The following is a 19,686-nucleotide window of genomic DNA, read 5'->3' as shown; positions in this document are numbered from 1 at the left end:
AAGAAAGCCCTGAGTGATGTCTTGACAGAGAAACTTATGAGTATGAATATTTCAAGAGCGTCATGCCGAGAGATCAAATGCCTCATAATTAATGGATTTCCCCTTGCAAGAATAAATAATCATATTTTCTTAATCCACAATTACCTACTTGACATAAATAAGATGATATGACATGGATTTCAAACAGTGTAATGAAATGTGACACGTGATACTTATTCAAAGTGTGAGAATGAAGCAAATTCATTCAATAATGACAACTTCCATATAACTGTGAGAACTACTACTGTATATAAATCATGCAAGAGGTGGGAACATCTGGATGGGAGACCACGCAATCTTCTGCTGTGGTCGTCAGACAATCTGGATCTAAAATGTAAACATATGGTCCAACATCTATAGATCATTAAAACGTGTGACACTATGCCAATGAGCAGACGGCATGCACATTTCAAGCTTCTGAATTTTCTGTTTGCCAAATATTTTATTTCAACACAGAGCTGAAAAAAAACCTTTTGCAATCCAGTCGGTATTCACTTTTTCTTATGCAAACTAGGTGCTGATGGCTGTTTTTGGCTGCTTAAAAATCTGTTAAGCATTCAGTCCCTGAAGTCCATATGGCTCCACTATTGCTGTAATGCTTTTTTTACTGGCAACAGTGCCTTTAACAGGAAGTGTGTGCATAGATGTGAGAGACAGTGTGTGGGAGAGCGGTAGTGTGGGAGATAGAGCTCACCAGTGACTGAGATATAGTACAGTACAGTAAACATACCTGAGAGCGTTGCTGGGGGAACGGTGGGTTGGCTTGTCACTGGCGACCTCCTGTGGACAAAAAGACAATTACATCAGCAGTAGTGCTGACGGTCGCCCTCTTCTGGTGTTAAACTGATCAGCATGGGAGCATCACTGAGGGCTCCACTTCTTTTAAACTGAATCAGTGTTTATGTTTACATACAGAATTTGAACAATTATTACTGCACTTAAGTACATTATTCAGTTATATGTACTTGTGCAGAGTATTTCTCTTTTGAAAACTACATTTTAAAGCATAATATGCTCCTAAAGCTCAGTGGTAGAGCATTGCAGTAGCAGCTCAGAGGGCTCAAATCCACAGGAACGCACATACGGATAAAAAATGTGTACCTTGTAATGCACTGTAAGTTGCTTTGGATAAACGCGTGTAAATGTAAGTGTGTAATAGGCTATCATTCTTTATTTCTCCACTAAATTACATGATAAGTGTCTTCAAATAAGTTTTATTTGTTACTTAAAATTATTAATAACATAAAAAATCTAGTAATTTTTTACTTCCACTCATGTTAGTTAAAGTAAGTACAATATTTTTATTGTAATTCAGTAAAAATTGACATGTAGTGAAGTAAAAGTTTTCCTTGGAAAAACATTATGATAAAGAACAGATAGTTGAAAAAATCTACTTTGGTAAAATACTTTTTAAAAACGCTATTCAACTTATGCCTATGTACCGAGCCCCTAAGGTGACATTGGAGTAAAAAAAATCTATAGTTTAGTTTTATGTGCTCACGTGAAACTTTCATGTGCAGATTTTTTTTTTTTAAGTTTAGTTTCGCGTGCTCACGTGAAGCTATCGCGCGAGCACGTGAAACTATCGCGTTCTCACCTGAAACTATGGTGCGCGCAAGTCTAAACTTAAAAAAAAATCTGCACATGAAAGTTTCACGTGAGCACATGAAACTAAACTTTATTTAATTTTTGCTCTATGTCCCCTTAGGGGCTCCGTACCTATGACATAAGATTAATGTTAATTTAATAATAAAATTATTCTCAATGTATACATTTGGTGTGGACGTGTGGATCTTGTTTTAGGTGTTATTTACATTGTGTTGAACAGACTGTTTTATACATTTTACTTCATAAAACAATGTCTTAATGAAAATCTAAGAGTCCAAACATGTTTTTGAAGATACACTCTTAACTCTTTTCACGCTAGCATTTTTTTTTTTTAAGTTGAAAGCCGGTGGCAAAATTTTTTTTATGTTGTTCACATAAGTTTAATGCCCTCCAGAAAGTTTTCTTCTATAAATATATAAACAATATATCAAATTAAAGAACAGACCCTCTGCTTTCAAAAAAAAGTTTAATCCAATCTTCATTTGTTCTCTTTTTATCACCTCTCAAATATGGTTTCTTTAAAAAATATGAAATTTTGAGCAAAAAGGTAAGATAACTGCATTTTTGTGAAGGACTTTTGTTAAAGATCAGATTTAGATCGGGGATCAAAACATACACAACGTTTTTTTTTTCGCTTAAAAGCACCTGTATTTTTAAAGGGGACATTTCACAAGACTTTTAAAATGTAAAAAAAATCTTTGGTGTCCCCAGAGTACATATGTGAAGTTCTAGCTCAAAATACCATATAGATAATTTATTATAACATGTTAAATCTGCCACTTTGTAGGTGTGAGCAAAAATGCTGTTTTGGGCGTGTCCTTTAAAATGCAAATGAGTTGATCTTTGCACTTAATGCCAGTGTCATGGTTGGATAATGCAGATTAAGTATTATCCCCTTCTGACATCACAAGGGGAGCCAAATTTCAATGACTTATTTTCACATACTTGCAGAGAATGGTTTACCAAAACTAAGTTACTGGGTTGATCTTTTTCACATTTTCTAGGTTGATAGAAGCACTGGGGATCCAATTATTAAACATGAAAAAGTCAGATTTTTATGATATGTCCCCTTTAAAAGTGTATTTTGGGTATAAAAATATTATTAGTGCTATACAAAACCCCAAAAATTCCCACCTTTTAGGAATTAAATGTGTTTGTGAATTTACATTGTTCACTATTTTAATTAATTCTTCACAGCAATACTCTGAATACAACGTAAGCATTCTCTGTGAATGCAAAACCTAGAAATGGTCATGAGGACACAGCAAACAGTTGCATTAAAGTGAACTGACTTGTTGGTGGGAGTCGTGACATTGGCGAGAATGGTGAAGTTGCTTCTGACAGTTCTTAGACTAGCCAACACCTGTGTCGAGGAGGAGGAAAGGAGGAGGAAGAGAGAGAGAGAGAGCAGATGAACATCAGAACGTCAGTCAACTCCACCTCTGCAAGTCATGACAAGCAATTAGCACTCATTATACAATGTTTGCCAGACGCAACAGAGGGGTTTACCTGAGCAAAGGGGGTGACGATAAGGTCTTCAGCGTGACTGCAGAAAGTAGAGACAAAAGGGTAGGGATTAAAAAACATACTACTTTTATCTTCTTTGACAGCAGTGTAACACTTTATTATAAAATGTTTAGACATTCGGAAACGTGAGGCAATAAATCAGCCCTAGGTGGGAGAAAATAGATTTAGCAGAACATCAAACCTTTTTTATAGCCATTATCCTTAGGCGGCAATCGTGGCGGTCACTGCTGCGTTTTGAGGGCATTTATGGGAGCTTAACAGTATTATAGGAACACGGGTAAAGAGGGATTTAGTAGTTGTGTGATTTGGGGATAAAAACTTATTTTACAGTCCCCAAGAAATCAAAACTGACAATTCTTATTTTTAAATAAAATATTGCAGCGTGCATTATAAAAAATTGACATATGTGGGTTTTCTGCGCCTTTGTGGCAATCCTTCCCTGATGATCTCAGCTAGAGCATCCGTTAACCCCGCCCTCTCCAACTGTCAGTATTTCTGAATAAGAAGCCTACTTTTCTATATCCAATCAATTTAAAGTTGAATACATAAACCACGCTCACTATTTCCATTGTGTTATTTTCTGTTTGACTCGAAAATACGTCACAATACGTGAAAGTGTGCGAAGGTGAGATGACGTACCCCTCGCTGTTGATGGAGGAGTTTCGAGACATGGTCTTGGGGGACATTTCGTAGTCTGAGTCTGAACGGTACAGGAAAGATTCCCTCCTCTGACTCTGTGGGAAGGAGGGATGGAGCACCAGACCAGGACTCGCCTGCGAATCCATAGGGCTGCGGCCAGGAGAGGGCCCATTCTCACCATCGTAGCTGTCGAGAGAGAAAGTAAAAATGCACGTCTCGTCATTTAAACACACATTTGCATGCAGCGGCAGCATTAAATTTCCTGTCTTTGGCCAGCAGAGCACAAATAAAGATGTGGAACATAAACAAATCGTGATTGCCTCTTAGTCAGTAGAGACTGACAACGCTATCTGAATATCTACAGAGCAAATGAACACCGTGTCACCCTGAACAGCTATTAAAGAAATCACCAGCCTAATCACTGAAGAATCCTCAGCTGCCACTTCACTATTTACATTCAATGGGCGCACTGTTGCTGAAAGGAATAGTTCAGATAGAAAATGAAAAATCTGCCATTATTCACGCTCAGGCTGTTATTTTTCTGTCAAACACAAAAGTAGAATCATCTCTTTTCATAAACCAACAGTTTGTAGTAATCAAAGCTGTCAATCTCGTATTTTAGATAAGATTTTATTCAATTTTATTACCATTGTCCACTGCACAAATACAGGACCATTGGAATGCATCTAACCAGAAGTGCATAGCTATAATATATGTAAGGAAAAACGTAATTATTCGAAAATAATGCACACCTAAGGTGGTATGTGTTACAACAGAGGTGTGCATTATTTAATGAATTGTGAGTCAATTATTCCACTTATACCACGGTAGTATAGGTGAGCTATACTACTTGAGCTATAATGATCACCAGCTATATATATATATATATATATATATATATATATATATATATATATATATATAGATATATAGATATATAGATATATAGATATATAGATATATATGTATATATATGTATGTATACACTCTAAAAAACAAACGGTGCTATATAGCACCAAAACAGTTGCTTTGGATCGTAACGATAGAAGAACCATTTTTAGTGCCATATAGCACCGGTGAAGAACCAGTGAAGCACCAGTGAAGCACCTGTGAAGCACCTGTGTAGAACCATATAGTGCTATGTAGAACCATATGTGGTGCTATATGGCCCCTATATGGTTCTACACTGGTGCTTCACTGGTGCTTCACTGGTGCTTCACTGGTTCTTCACCGGTGCTATATGGCACTAAAATGGTTCTTCTATCGTTACGATCCAAAGCAATTGTTTTGGTGCTATATAGCACCGTTTGTTTTTTTAGAGTGTATATATATATATATATATATATATATATATATGTGTGTGTGTATATAAAAACAAACGGTGCTATATAGCACCAAAACAGTTGCTTTGGATCGTAACGATAGAAGAACCATTTTTAGTGCCATATAGCACCGGTGAAGAACCAGTGAAGCACCAGTGAAGCACCTGTGTAGAACCATATAGTGCTATGTAGAACCATATGTGGTGCTATATGGCCCCTATATGGTTCTACACTGGTGCTTCACTGGTGCTTCACTGGTGCTTCACTGGTGCTTCACTGGTTCTTCACCGGTGCTATATGGCACTAAAATGGTTCTTCTTTCGTTACGATCCAAAGCAATTGTTTTGGTGCTATATAGCACCGTTTGTTTTTTTAGAGTGTAGCTGGTGATCATTATAGCACAAGTGACATGTAAAAAGTATCAGGAATGCACAAAGATAAAAAGCGAGAAAATGCATGATATTAACATAATAAACTGTACAATGGAGAAAAAAGGCATGATGAAAGCATTTAGATTATACAGTGGAGCAGCATTATGTGTGGTTATATTTCATCCATTTAGAAAATTGTAGCCATGGACAAAATAAATAACAATAAATAAATATCGTAATGACAAAAAAACTATAAAAACAACATAAAAGCTGTGGCGAGGCAAGGGCCACCATGGACAAAATCCTGGCCACTCCACTGCCCACCCTAGTTGTAAGTGCAGATGTACAAGACAAAAATAATATCTAGGAGTGTGACGAGACACGAGATGGGTTCGCAAGAACAAGACGAGGCAAAAATTTTACGCTTTTTAATAAATCCTCAATGATAAAATATATGAATGTGAAACTGAAATCACATTATTTTGAAATGTTTTAACTAATCTCGGACTGTCCCTAACAGTTATTTTGGTATTTAATAATTAAAGGATTAGCCCATTTTCTTCAACAACAAAAAATCCTGAAAGGTCGCGCTGGCGCTTTTCAGGACCAGTGATAGATGAGAAGTTGTGGTTTAAAAGTGCATATTTTTTATTTTTCTTGTCAAAAATGACAATCGTTTTGCTAGATAAGACCCTTATGCCTCGTTTGGGATCGTTTAGAGTCCTTTGAAAGTGTTGAGTTAAGTGTTGGGTTCTATTAAAGTCCATTAAAATGAGAAAAATCCTGGAATGTTTTCCTCAAAAAACATAATTTCTTCCCAACTGAACAAAGAAAGACATCAACGTTTTGGATGACATGGTGGTGAGTAAATTATCTGGATTTTGGACTAATCCTTTAAGTACTTTGATGTTTTCTGGTAATAAAATAGACCTAAGTGAGCTATGACATTTAAAATTACATATAATAATGATGATGCAATAATAATTGGTTCAAATAAAGTATCAAGAGGGCACTTGTGAACTCACGGTTGTTATTCTTACTTTCACTTTAGATTGAGAAATGCCTACTTTTGGCCAAACAACGTTTAATTCCATTTAAATAGGACCTATTTCATTGCTAAAACAATGTTATTAAAGACCCATTATTTTATATATACTGTAAATTTTTGTAGTTCCAGATATCCTGCCCTCCTCAAACGCTTTGATTTTGTACAAAACTCATCGATCTGAAAAGCACTGTGTCCCTAATTGGCCAGCTAATCCAACGCTAACTCATGAGAATTTTTACATATTATAGGAGTTGGCTGGTTCGTATTAATTCATAAGTTTTGGTACGATTTGCCTTGACCCCTGTGAAGTTAGGTGCGGGGGGTTAGGGGTTCAGTTTGTTGTTGTTTTTTTCATGAAAATCGTATGTTTTTGCACGGTTAACTTTGTATGAATACATACGAATTAGCCAACTCATAAAATATGTATGAATTCTCAGTAGATCAGGCTGGCTAATCTGTACGTTGTGATTGGCCTGAATACCTCTAAAGTCAATCAGAAATGTGACGCTCCTTACCATGTTTGAAAGATTCACTCACAGTGCAATGCTAACAGGAGTTAATTTACAGGCTGTGATTCCAAAGCGGGAGGAATTGAGATAATGACGGTCTTGTCTACATCACCAATCCCAGGAAGTAAACTGTTGCCTCCAATCTGTGTGTTTGTTGTAGTCCAAGAAAAGAGATTAACGTTGGAGACGATAACTCGCATCATCGTTTACTTTGGGGTTTGTACCTTTTGCATATCATTAACATGTACTAATACACACTTACACACCAAAGGAAATTTAAAAACGTGAATCGGACAGTAGTTGCTCTTTTAGATATACTAAGTTATTAATAAATTAATTTATTGCATTTAATTTTATTAACCAGCAGAATCACAGTGCCAAATACACTCCACCCATATGTGTTATGCATAAATATGCACTAAATACTGCACTAAATACTGCCATTGCATTAACTCTTTCACCGCCATTGACGAGATATCTCGTCAATTAAGAGAAAACGCTTCCCAGCCAATGACGAGATTTTCCGTCTTTCCGCAATACCGCTATTCCGAAAGTATTGCCCTATGGCAAGCGGCTGCATGTCTGTGTCTGTTTTAAAGATCGCTCTGAATGGGATCTCTATGAAAAGTCCGTCACAAAAATGGAATTATCTCTGCTTTTTGCTCAAAATTTGAAACCTCAAACCAAAAAGAAGTTTTTGCAGAAACCTACCCATATTCAAAAGCTGATTTCAAAAGAACTACTGAAAGTAGGATGAAACAGGTTTTTTTTTTATGAAAGCAGAGGGTCTGTTCTTTTATTTGGTATATTGTATGTTTATATATTTAAAGAAGAACATTTTCTGGAAGGCATTAAACTTTGGTGAAAATCATGAAAAATCCTGGCGCTGGCTGGCATTTTTTTTTAAAACGCTGGCGGTGAAAGAGTTAAAAGCCTCTCTAATTAATTACAAAATAATTGAATCTGCATTAAGAAAATTAAATTTACCATTAATAGGCTTTAGTGATTTGTTATGTGTTGCTTACGTTATCCTCCGCCTGCCCTAGCCTAACCCGTTTTCAGCAGCTGACCATACTAATCTTCCCATATTAGTGGATTGATAGAACTACATAAAAATACTACCTACACATACTGGTTGATATATAACTATTGCAAATCAATGCGTTTCTTGACTATAAATTAAGAAAATGCACAGTTCACAGCCTCTAACTAACTCAATGTATTTCATTGAGTCACTATGAGCTTCCAGGAACTAACTAAAGTCTCCATGAATCAGATGACAGCCAAGCTTTTGGACTTCAGGTGGCGCAACTTTATGGTTCTGGTCTCACCCACATATGGTTTCCGACGCACATGTATGAAACAATTCTGCATAAATTGTTTTTTTTTTCAATCTAATTTGAATTTTTGGGCTGTTCCTTTAAGCTTCACGTGATGCATGAACAGTTTTGGCATTAAACATGTGACTAGTGGAAAAGTACGTGATACAGTGTTTGACCGCATCTAGGGTTATAATGCTGTATTTGTTCAGTTGCATTGCTCTTTGATAAAGAATAAAAACTAGTCATCCGGAGGAGCCTAATGATCACATAGTGAACACAAAGCTGTTTGCGTGTCGTCCGACAGTAATAAACCAGATACATAATGCCAACAAATCTGACCTGTGACGGTAGATTGCATAATAAAGAACTGGAGAGACAGCAGTTAGGGGTGTAAAGTGCACAGATAACCTGTGTCCAATACACACCCTTTGAGAGTCTCCTAAACATGAAGAAACATACAGCAGAGGTCAAAATCAGGCCAGGATACACACACAGCCATATGGATAGGATAGAATCGTTATGTTTGCTGCTGTTAAACTTAATTCGTCTAATATACACCCTTTCTTGAGATACATTACAGTGTTACCAAATATACATATATGTTCCTAAACAATACATATTAGGACCTTTTTAAAGGATCCTGCCCCAGCGACAGCTAGGGTTGCTTATTTTGACCACTTTTTTACCTTGGGTGGGGTTGGGTGCCCCTGGGCTCACGGGCACGGTGACAGAGGACCAGAGCGGAGGAGAAAGAGGGATCTTACAGCCTCATCTCTGAGTCATCCCTGGAATTATGGTTACCCTGCACCAGCGAAACCTCAAACCAAAGCCTACACTTCAGAGTGAAGCGTCAGAACTTGGCGCCTGCCAAGACTTCAGTCTCTCTCTCTCTCCCTGTCATTCACTCATCCTCCCCCTCGTTCCATCGCTCTCACAGACAAAATACTGAAAGCCCTCTTCCCACATGCAGCGCGTGAGGCATTTCAGCTCATCTCATGTCCCTAACTGCAGAACCAATAGTAATTTTAGCCTCTGGGTATAGAGAGCTCCTGTGAGTTAGATCACGATTCGTCGTGAGAACTAGCAGATGTGTTTGAACTGATAAATCGGACTGGAATGAAAAGTTTCATAATCAAACGTTTGTATACTCTGAACGAAACATTGTAAATGTGTGACACAGAGTACTGTTACACAGATTCCAAACCAATCTTTTTTATCTTTATTTTATGACATTTTCAAGTAATGACAAATATATATATATATATATATTTAGTCCCAGACTAGCTAATCCTTACTAAATAATAGCTGAATTTAGGCTAAATATTTAGGGCCCTATTTTAACGATCTAAGCGCATTGTCTAAAGCGCACACCGCAACGTTTAAATCGACGTGTCCGAATCCACTTTTGCTAATTTAACGACGGGAAAAATTGTTTGTGCGCCGAGCGCATGGTCAAAAAGGGTTCGTCCTATCTTTTAACTCTTTCCCCGCCATTGACGAGATATCTCGTCAATTAAGAGAAAACGCTTACCCGCCAATGACGAGATTTTCCGTCTTTCCGCAATACCGCTATTATCCACCAGGTGGCGCCCTTCCGCAACTTTTTAAAACCAGAAGTATTGCTCTATGGCAAGCTGCTGCATGTCCGTGTCTGTTTTAAAGATCGCTCTGAATGTGATCTCTATGAAAAGTCCGTAATAAACATGGAATTATCTCTGCTTTTTGCTCAAAATATGGTGTTTTTGCAAAAACCTACCCATATTCAAAAGCTGATTGCAAAAGAACCACTGAAGGTAGGATGAAACGTTTTTTTTTTTGTTTGAAAGCAGAGGGTCTGTTCTTTCATTTGGTATATTGTATGTTTATATATTTAAAGAAGAACATTTTCTGGAAGGCATTAAACTTTGGTGAAAATCATGAAAAACGCTGGCGCTGGCTGGCAACTTTTGAAAGAGTTAATGAGTAATGGGAGTATTTTGGGCATAACGTGCAATAAACCAATGAGAGTCTCAGCTCTCATCCCCTTTAAAAGCAAGTTGCGCTGGCGCGATGTCTAATCCCTCTTTAGATGACGGACTTTGTAAACTGAAAAACTTAGCGGAGGAAGAAGATACCCAATTTAAGATTAATGTTAAATAATTGTGTTGTTTTTCACTTGTATTGAAATTGTTATTTTTTTATTAAAACCTTTAAAACCTGTTTTCTTTTAGTCATGGAAGTAAAAAAAGCAGGTGTTTAATTCCTTTAAATGTATGGCTATCCAATATCATCAAAAAATAATTTACAAGTATGTAAGAAAAGGTTTGTACTGTAAAAATACTTTATTTGTAACAAACAGGAGATAAAGAATTTACAAACGGCTCTCCGCACGTTTCAGCACTTGGACAGCATTCGTTTTTTTAAGCATTACTTAAAAATGTTTCTCATCTCACCATATCCACAGGTACAGAGTCATCATATACAATAAATCCGTGAGGTACCATTTGAAAAAAAAAACATTTAAAAACAGATGCATGTTTAAAGCAAAGCATTTATTTACTTACCAGGCTGCAGGTGAAGCAGCTCTTTGCGCCTTCTAACGTCTCATAATTAGTCCTCATTTATGTCCAAGAGACTCAATAATAATCTTTTACAATCAATCCTTTAATCTTTCATATTTTAAAGCATTTTTGTGCTGCTGCGCATTCATGTATGTGATAAGCAAACCCGCATTGTCGTCCCGTTTATAGGCGCATATTACTAAAGCGCTCTTTAAAAAACAAAAAACATAAGCGTAGTCTATTTTAGTTGCCTCAAAATAGCAACGTGAGAACAATGCGCCTGAACACACCTCGTTTTCAGACGAGAACGCCCATGGGAGCAAAAGGGGGCGCAAATGCATTTGCTATTTAAACAATGTGGCACTAAACGTGAAAATGATCATTGCGCAGGGTGGAAACTACCAAAAGATACTTGCACCGCAATAAATGTAAGATAGAGCCCTTAATTTTTCCAAATATCAAAGTTGCAAAGAACCTCCTCAATATAAATGTATAAAAAATAAAACATTACATTTTACAAAAATAATTTTTTTTAATAAAAAAAATAAACAGCCTCATGCATATCATTCTGGCAACAAGAAATCCTCATCAACCTTTATCCGTTTATTCCTTCGGATTTGGTTCCCAGAATGATATGCATGAGGCTGTTTATTTTTTTTATTTTGTAAAGATCAAGGGCTCTGTACCCGGCGCAATGCGCGCTGCAGGTGTTTTTTGCTAGTTTCAGCCCGGCGCAGTTATAATTTGTGTTTAAATAGCAAATGCATTTGTGCGGCCATGGGCGTGCTCATCTGAATACATGGTGTGATCAGGCTACCCAGTCTCACGAAATTATGTACCTATAGTCAAGTAATTTTTAGATTCTTTTTCGTGACCGTATCACGAATTTCTGTTGATGTGTCATTTTCACGTATTGGTTACTCAACTGCTTTTTCCTATTTTCAAACCATTGACGCTTCAGTTTAGGGTTAGATTTGGTGTTTGCGTTAGGTTGTCACTTTACATATTGGTTAATACTATTTTTTCAGATTTATATTTTATATTTTCTGATTTAAACCATTGTCGCCTGGCATTAGGGTTAGAGTTGGGTTTGGGTAAGGATGTCATTTTATGTAAATCTAACCCTAAACCGAAGCGACAATGGTAAGAAAATAGGACAAAACAGTTGAGTAACCAATACATGACAATAACACATAAACAGAAATTTTTGATACGATCAGGAAAAAACACAGAAATTCGTGACATTATCACAAAAAAGGATAAAAAAATTATGTGACTAGGTACGTCATTTCGTGAGACTGGGCTGGATGAGGCGCATTGTTGGTGCATTGCTATTTTGAGGTAACTAAAAAAGACTTATAGCCATAGACCACAAACTAAAACCTGGTCTAAAGTCTAATGTCAATGGCGCAATATTGTTTTTGTTATTTAAAGAGCGTGTTAGTATTACGCGCCTATAAATGTGACGACAACGCATGTTTGCTTATTACTAGGGATGCACAGATACCGATACTGGTATCGGGTATCGGCCTTGATACCACATTTTCTAAAGTACTCGTACTCGTTAAAAGTCCCCCAATACCAGGGATCGATACCACGGTCTGAGAAATGTCTATTTTTGAGCGGCGTGTAAGGGGTTAATGCCTCTTGTGTTGTCCAAAGAGGCAGAGTTTACAACAAACTGGAAAACTAGTCCCTTGTTTTTTTGTTAAATTATATGACTAAAGCTGTTACCTGTAAATTTAAATCATGTTTTTTTATTAAGTACTCGGTATCGGTATCGGCAAGTACTGAAATGCAAGTACTCGTACTCGTATTCCAAAAAAGTGGTATCGGTGCATCCCTACTTATTACACACAATGGATGCACAGCAACACACAAAACATTTGTAAATATGACAAATTAAAAGATTATTATTATTGAGACTCTTGGACATAAATGAGAACCGATTAAAGGACTTTAGAAGGCATGAAGATGAGATCAGCTGGCAGAAGAGCTTCTTCACCTGTAGCTTGGAAAGTAAGAAAATATATATTGCATTTATTTCAATTTTTTTTAAATGCTCCCGCACGGATTTATTGTATATGATGACTTTGTATCTTTGGATATGGTGAGATAAGGGTCATTTTAAGTAGCCTAATATTTTTCCTAATATTTTAAAATAACTCCTGTTTGTTACAAATAAAGTATTTTTACTTATGCAAACCTTTTTTTAGCATATTTGTAAATATTTTTTTATAAAATTATAAAAACCTTTTTGAGATTACGGTGTTCATGCATCATACTTTACCAACTTATTTTACTTAATACTCCATAACTGATATAATGTAAATAGGCAACTGGCTTTTAAAGGGGATGAGACATTGGTTTATTGCATGTTACGCCCAAAACACACCCATTACTCATAACGGTATAATAGGAACAACCCTTTTAGACTGTGTGCCAAGCACATAGACCATTTTTCCTGTCGTTAAACTACCAAAAGTGAATGTGGACACACCCTAAATGCACTTGCGCCGTGTGCTTTAGACCATGCCCTTGGATCATTAAAATAGGGCCCATAAACTTGTTGATGTTAGTGTTCATTTAACCTTGAACAAACTTTTGCTACAGAAAGTTACTGGCAAACAGCTGCCAGTAATACTGTCATTTCTACAAAAAGTAAAATAAAATAATAAACAGTGTAGTGAAACAAACGTTTCTCTACACTGTAAAAAATCCTTTGTTGCACTTAAACTTTTAAGTTTAATCAACTTGAATTTACAATTCATTTCAGCTTTCTTAGTGAGGAGTTGCTATAAATGATAAAGAAAGTTGAAATGAATTGTAAAATAAAGTTGATTAAACTTAAACATTTAAGTGCAACAAGGAAGGATCATGGTGCAACATGAACAGCACAGAGGTTCATAAGACAATACAAGACACAAGTGCCATATCTGATGGTTAAACTCAGAAAAGTTTCAGGAGCTGTTTCGTGAAAAGTGCATGCTAGGATCAAATCTGTCTTTATGTCGGCTGTGTACGGTTTCTTTACCGCACAGGCCCTAGAGCATTACAGCACTTGAAACGTGCCCAAGCCATCACTCTTCAGCAGCTGCCGTCTCCTCTCTTAGAGATCGTGAGTGATGTGATTTCAGTAAACAGCCCCTGCCTGTCCTCTCTACAGGCCCCTCAGGACAAACACAGCCTCTGGCACTTGACCCTCCATCTCTCTTTCCTTACAGTCTATCAGTCTGCTTTCCATCGACACTGCTCCTTTAAGATGCTCTCCATCTCTTTTTACAGTTACTCAACTCTATCTATTCTTTTTCTTTCTTTGGCTCCTTATCTCCCAGCTAACAGAGTTCCTCTTGCAGCCATCGCAAGAGCATGCAGCGTAAGCGCCAGATCAGAGCTCTTGTAAAAAAGATGGAGTGCTCGAGTACTTGAAAAAGGGAGAGAAGAGAGCAAAAAGATGACGGAGGAGAGAAAGACCAGGGGGAGGGGGTGACTCATGGCCCTATCTAAATATTTACATGCCCTCGGTGCCTGAAGCATGCACAGCTTTTTCCAAAACGTTTTATGTTTCCAGAAACAACCGCATCACTGATTACAAATGGTTGACCTTAAAGAATGAATGCACAACCCCTGACAAGACCAACTGGTCCAAGCTGTTTTTAGGTGGTGGCCCAGCAAAGCAATCGGATTCATCAGCAACATTTGTTTTATAAAAACTGCATTTACAGTATGAATGATCTAAAAATATATCTGGATGAGCATCTACACCAATAAAAATAATGTTATGTTAATGAATGTAGACAGCCTGCTGTTATTTTATGTTCTGCAAAAAAAAAGAAAGACAGATGTTTTTGGGTACACGAAATTCTTCAATGATTTTGGAGAAGCCGTCATTATTTAGAAGACTTACTTCCGTATGTCATTATCAGTCTTAAAGCATCCCGGACATTGTGAAAGAGGACATTAGCAAGAGCCGAAAAAAATCTTAAAGGAATCAATCAGTGCTAGAAACCATCTGGAAAAAAATCACTTTAAAAGGGATCCCAACAATACTATTCCTATGTTTCTTTATTATTATAGTTCTGTAGACTTTATTTTCTTGGAGCAATTCCATGCAAATATCAACCAAATGTTTTTTAACCACACTTATATTTCAGATGTCAGTTTATTTGGTCCACTGTGTAGATTTTTAGCTCTGAGATTGTGAATTGCAACCAATCCTCATAGGTTTTGCAACCTCACCCTCCATTTCGAAATGTATTTGCAGAATATTATAAAGTATGTTGTCTTTTTATGGAGCCAAAATGATCTCAATAATAATTCATGCAAAAAACATGATGAACACACACACATATACATATACACTCACCTAAAGGATTATTAGGAACACCTGTCAATTTCTCATTTATGCAAATTTTCTAATCAACCAATCACATGGCAGTTGCTTTAATGCATTTAGGGGTGTGATCCTGGTCAAGACAATCTCCTGAACTCCAAACTGAATGTCAGAATGGGAAAGAAAGGTAATTTAAGCAATTTTGAGTGTGGCATGGTTGTTGGTGCCAGACGGGCCAGTCTGAGTATTTCACAATCTGCTCAGTTACTGGGATTTTCATGCACAACCATTTCTAGGGTTTACAAAGAATGGTGTGAAAAGGGAAAAACATCCAGTATGCGGCAGTCCTGTGGGCGAAAATGCCTTGTTGATGTTAGAGGTCAGAGGAGAATGGGCCGACTGATTTAAGCTGATAGAAGAGCAACTTTGACTGAAATAACCACTCGTTTCAACCGAGGTATGCAGCAAAGCATTTGTGAAGCCACAACACGCACGACCTTGAGGGAGATGGGCTACAACAGCAGAAGACCCCACCGGGTACCACTCATCTCCAATACAAATAGGAAAAAGAGGCTACAATTTGCACGAGCTCACCAGAATTGCACAGTTGAAGACTGGAAAAATTTTGACTGGTCTCGATTTCTTTTAAGACATTCAGTTGGTAGACTCAGAATTTGGTGTAAACAGAATAAGAACATGGATCCATCATGCCTTGTTACCACTGTGCAGGCTGGTGGTGGTGGTGTAATTGTGAGGGGGATGTTTTCTTGGCACACTTTAGGCCCCTTAGTGCCAATTGGGCATCGTTTAAATGCCACGGCCTACCTGAGCATTGTTTCTGACCATGTCCATCCCTTTATGACCACCATTCCAGCAGGATAATGCACCATGTCACTAAGCTCGAATAATTTCAAATTGGTTTCTTGAACATGACAATGAGCCACGTAGAATTAAGGCAGTTCTGAAGGCGAAAGGGAGTCAAACACAGTATTAGTAGGTGTTCCTAATAATCCTTTAGGTGAGTGTATATATATTATTACTCAGATCATTCTGGCTCCATATATTTTGTGTCACATCCATAACACATGCATATTTCCCTAATCTAAAACAGAAAACACATGGATAGACTGCTACTGATATTCTGCTCATGTCTGGACTCTATCATTAAAGGTTTATTAAAACATAAACTGATGGTTCGATATATTGGTAATAAAAAGTAGGATATTACTTTTTTCACATTCCTAATGCTGAATTTGCTCCATGAATTGGAATTTTTTTTTAAATCATTTCCTTTTTCAATATTTTATCATTATTACCATATTGAAGACCCCTTCGATTAAAAGCCTGATAGAGATGCTTGCATAACACAATATATGCTGGTGACCAGCAGTGTTGTTTTTAGCATGCTATCAACAAAATAACAGCAGTCAAGCTTAACTGCGCAGTTCCCTGTAAATCCATTTCCCGTTTTTATAAAGAACAAGTCATTGTTTTAAAAACATTAACATTGCGCTCAGAGGGTGTTGCTTTTCTTAAACTGTATTCATTTCTTTAGAGGTAGTGTGTGCGAGAGAGAGGGAGAAAGAGAGAGAGAGAATGTGTGGGCACACACGAATGCTCCTGCTTTTCTGTCTGTGCTTTACTTTGATGCCTCCTGTAGTCATGTGACATTTCTGCTGCTCGGAGACTATCCACAAAGCAACAATACAAAAAATGAGAAGCCTTGTCAACCAGTTTTCCCCTCTCCCCCCTTTTTCTCTCTTGCGCTTCAACCCCCTCTTCTCCTCGTTCGCCCTCCATCCTCCTATCTGACTTTCTATCAGTCTCTGTCTTGTCTTTCAAAGATCTCGTCCTTTCGCTGCATCCTTCTCTGTAATTTGTGTCTGTGACTCAGCCCAGAATAAAAAAGCAAGCAGAATGCACGCCGGGATATTGGAGTTCTCATTTGTTTGTAAGGCACAAGAGACACAGTCACTATACCCTCATAGACGCACAATCAAAGGTCGTTTTGTGTGTGTTTGTGCACAACTGCCAACTCTCCGAAATTCAAATTGAACTCCAAGAACTAAAACAGTTCTTAAAACTATTATTATAAATAGCAACGACATTTCCAGTGCGCAAATGTGGTGAATTAACAGGCACACATGCAAATAAAGCAATGAAGAAGAAGCTATTATCTTGCTTCGGTAATCAATGAAGATGGAAAAATTTATTCAGCTTTCATCGCAGATAATGTACACACAAAACACACTCTCTCGCACGCTGTGATTGCAGGATATGCCACTGGCAGCTTTCTTTTCTATTCGGTGATAACAGATTCCCTGGAGAGCAGCGCCTCGGACAATGACATGATGATCACAGGGGGCACGGAGGAAAGGATTTGTGCCAGCTGGGTGATTCTTTCCTATAGCAGATAACACACTAACGTCACAGTCTCCCGTGCCTTTGAAAACAGACCACGGTGCATTGATCAGGTTGTTAATGCGTCTTCCTCGTCTTTCCGAATGACCTTGGAATAACGGGAAATCGCTGTAACCTGACAGTAATCCCAAGAGACGAGAAAAGCAAATAGCATTTTCGAAACACAACAAGATCTAAAAAAAGAGAAACAGTTACATGCTAAAAGTCCCAGGGGAAGAATTACGATCCATAACAGGTCAGACATGTGTGGCCTGAAGGAAAATCTCCCTGCATCTGACAGCACAGTTAAAGTAATTCGATAAATGTTGTATCGTCCTTTATGTAGACCGGAGAACCCGAGCGCAGGGATGACTCTTCTGTTGTTTGTGGTGGCAGTTTTGAAATTAATTGAATATAAATCTGGCCTATGAGTAATAGAGCATGTAATAATCTAAAATAAGTAGCTTTGAGTCACAAGGCTTTAGACTAAAATGCGACTCACCTAAGTAGTGTGAAAAAAAACTACCATCCACCATTTTTTCAGAGGTCACGGTGTCATGCAGTCAGAGGGGGAACCACCATGCATTAGGGGTGTGATGAGATCTTGTGCGACAAGATTAAAATGTCACAAGATTTCTTGTGGAAGTGATATCAGCATGAAGTTGAGTTTGTGGCAAAACATTTAACAATGCATGCATTATATTTGTCTTTTACTGCATGTGCTTTTTTGTTTGGGTTACGGTGGCGGCCGGTGACTTCTTTTTTCGAGGGCGTACGATGCGAAGTTCGTCACAACATGTATGTAGCCCGTCATGTGTGTGGTTCGTCATTTCAAAATATGTGTTCGGTGCGTCGAGTGATCCTATGTGCATCACGTGTCTTGTCAAAATAAGTACCTTTTGCATACGCAACTAAAGGGTTTATGATAAAACAGATGCTCGCGGTTGCCAGATACTCGCATAATCTCATGCGTAATCAGAGTTTACTGTTAAGGGAGTGTCTTGCGTGTATTTAGTGAACGTAAGTGTATAAACAGTTTTGACGTGTATGCAGTAGGCACTTATTTTGACAAGATACGTGATGCATATGATGCAACAAACACATATTTTGAAAACATGAGCAACACACATGACACTCTGAACTGGCAACAAAATCGATTTTTCGATTAATCGATGTGGTTGATTTAAAATTGATTCTCAAAGGCCACTAATTGTGCTTGTTTCATATTTATTTCCACAAACATTGAATGTAAGATTAATGGTAACCTAATTAATAGATTTCTCCACTAGATGTCAACCTCTTTTTTGCCTTGTGCGATGTCACTAAGGAGCGAGAGCCGAGCCTGTCATTCATTCATTCAGTGCTTAAAATGGCGGTTTCAGGTGCTTCATCGATGTTGATGCCACCTTCATATTAAAAGTCAGAGGTAAAGAATCATTTTGGATTTCGCAAGCTGGACGACGACGATAGTGTTATTAACAAGAACAAAACTTTATGTAATGCAGAGGTGAAATGCTGTAGTAATATTAAATCTATGTTCATTGAGTTGAATCGAGAATGGAGTATAAAAATCGACCAGAGAATTGAAATTGAATCAATCTGGAACATCCGAATCGATACCCAGCCCTACTCCGAACGCATATTTTGAATTTGCGCCCCTCGGAAGAGCAGTCACAAGCTGCCACTGCAATAATGCTCGTTTGAGAACTTGTATAAACTCTAAAACGCGTTGTGTTTGTCTGTTGATCATTCACATGTGGAGCATCTCAGCAGTTTAAACTAGGGGTCTTTACGGACAGTGTTGTATTCGAGACCAGCTCATTCGAGTCCGAGTCAAGACCGAGTCCAGAGAGGGTTGAGTCCGAGTCAAGACCAAGACCAGAGAGGGTTGAGTCCGAGTCAAGACCAAGACCAGAAAAGGTTAAGTGCGAGTCAAGACTGAGTCCACATAAAGTTGGGTTTGAGAAAATTATGTGTGTTTTAGCGCCACCATCTTATTATTTTGAGTAACAGTGGCTTATCTAATGC

At 37.7% G+C, this 19,686-nt stretch overlaps 1 protein-coding gene across 1 annotated transcript in view; it reads right to left on the bottom strand.

Moving 5' to 3' along the window:
- pde4a (phosphodiesterase 4A, cAMP-specific) overlaps nucleotides 1–19,686 on the bottom strand; it is a 78,415-nt gene that overhangs the window by 21,772 nt on the left and 36,957 nt on the right. The window contains exons 2-5 of the mRNA XM_065253241.2: nucleotides 3,814–3,999; nucleotides 3,157–3,193; nucleotides 2,940–3,010; nucleotides 770–819 (exon numbers count right to left, since the gene is read on the bottom strand). Of these exons, the coding sequence (XP_065109313.1) occupies nucleotides 770–819; nucleotides 2,940–3,010; nucleotides 3,157–3,193; nucleotides 3,814–3,999 (344 nt within the window). The remainder of the gene's footprint in view (nucleotides 1–769; nucleotides 820–2,939; nucleotides 3,011–3,156; nucleotides 3,194–3,813; nucleotides 4,000–19,686) is intronic.

The sequence above is a fragment of the Paramisgurnus dabryanus genome, chromosome 3, assembly GCF_030506205.2.
Source record: "Paramisgurnus dabryanus chromosome 3, PD_genome_1.1, whole genome shotgun sequence".
Classification (NCBI taxonomy): Eukaryota; Metazoa; Chordata; class Actinopteri; order Cypriniformes; family Cobitidae; genus Paramisgurnus; species Paramisgurnus dabryanus.
The sequence above is the reverse complement of the archived record's forward strand: the minus strand, read 5'-3'. Positions and strand labels throughout refer to the sequence as shown.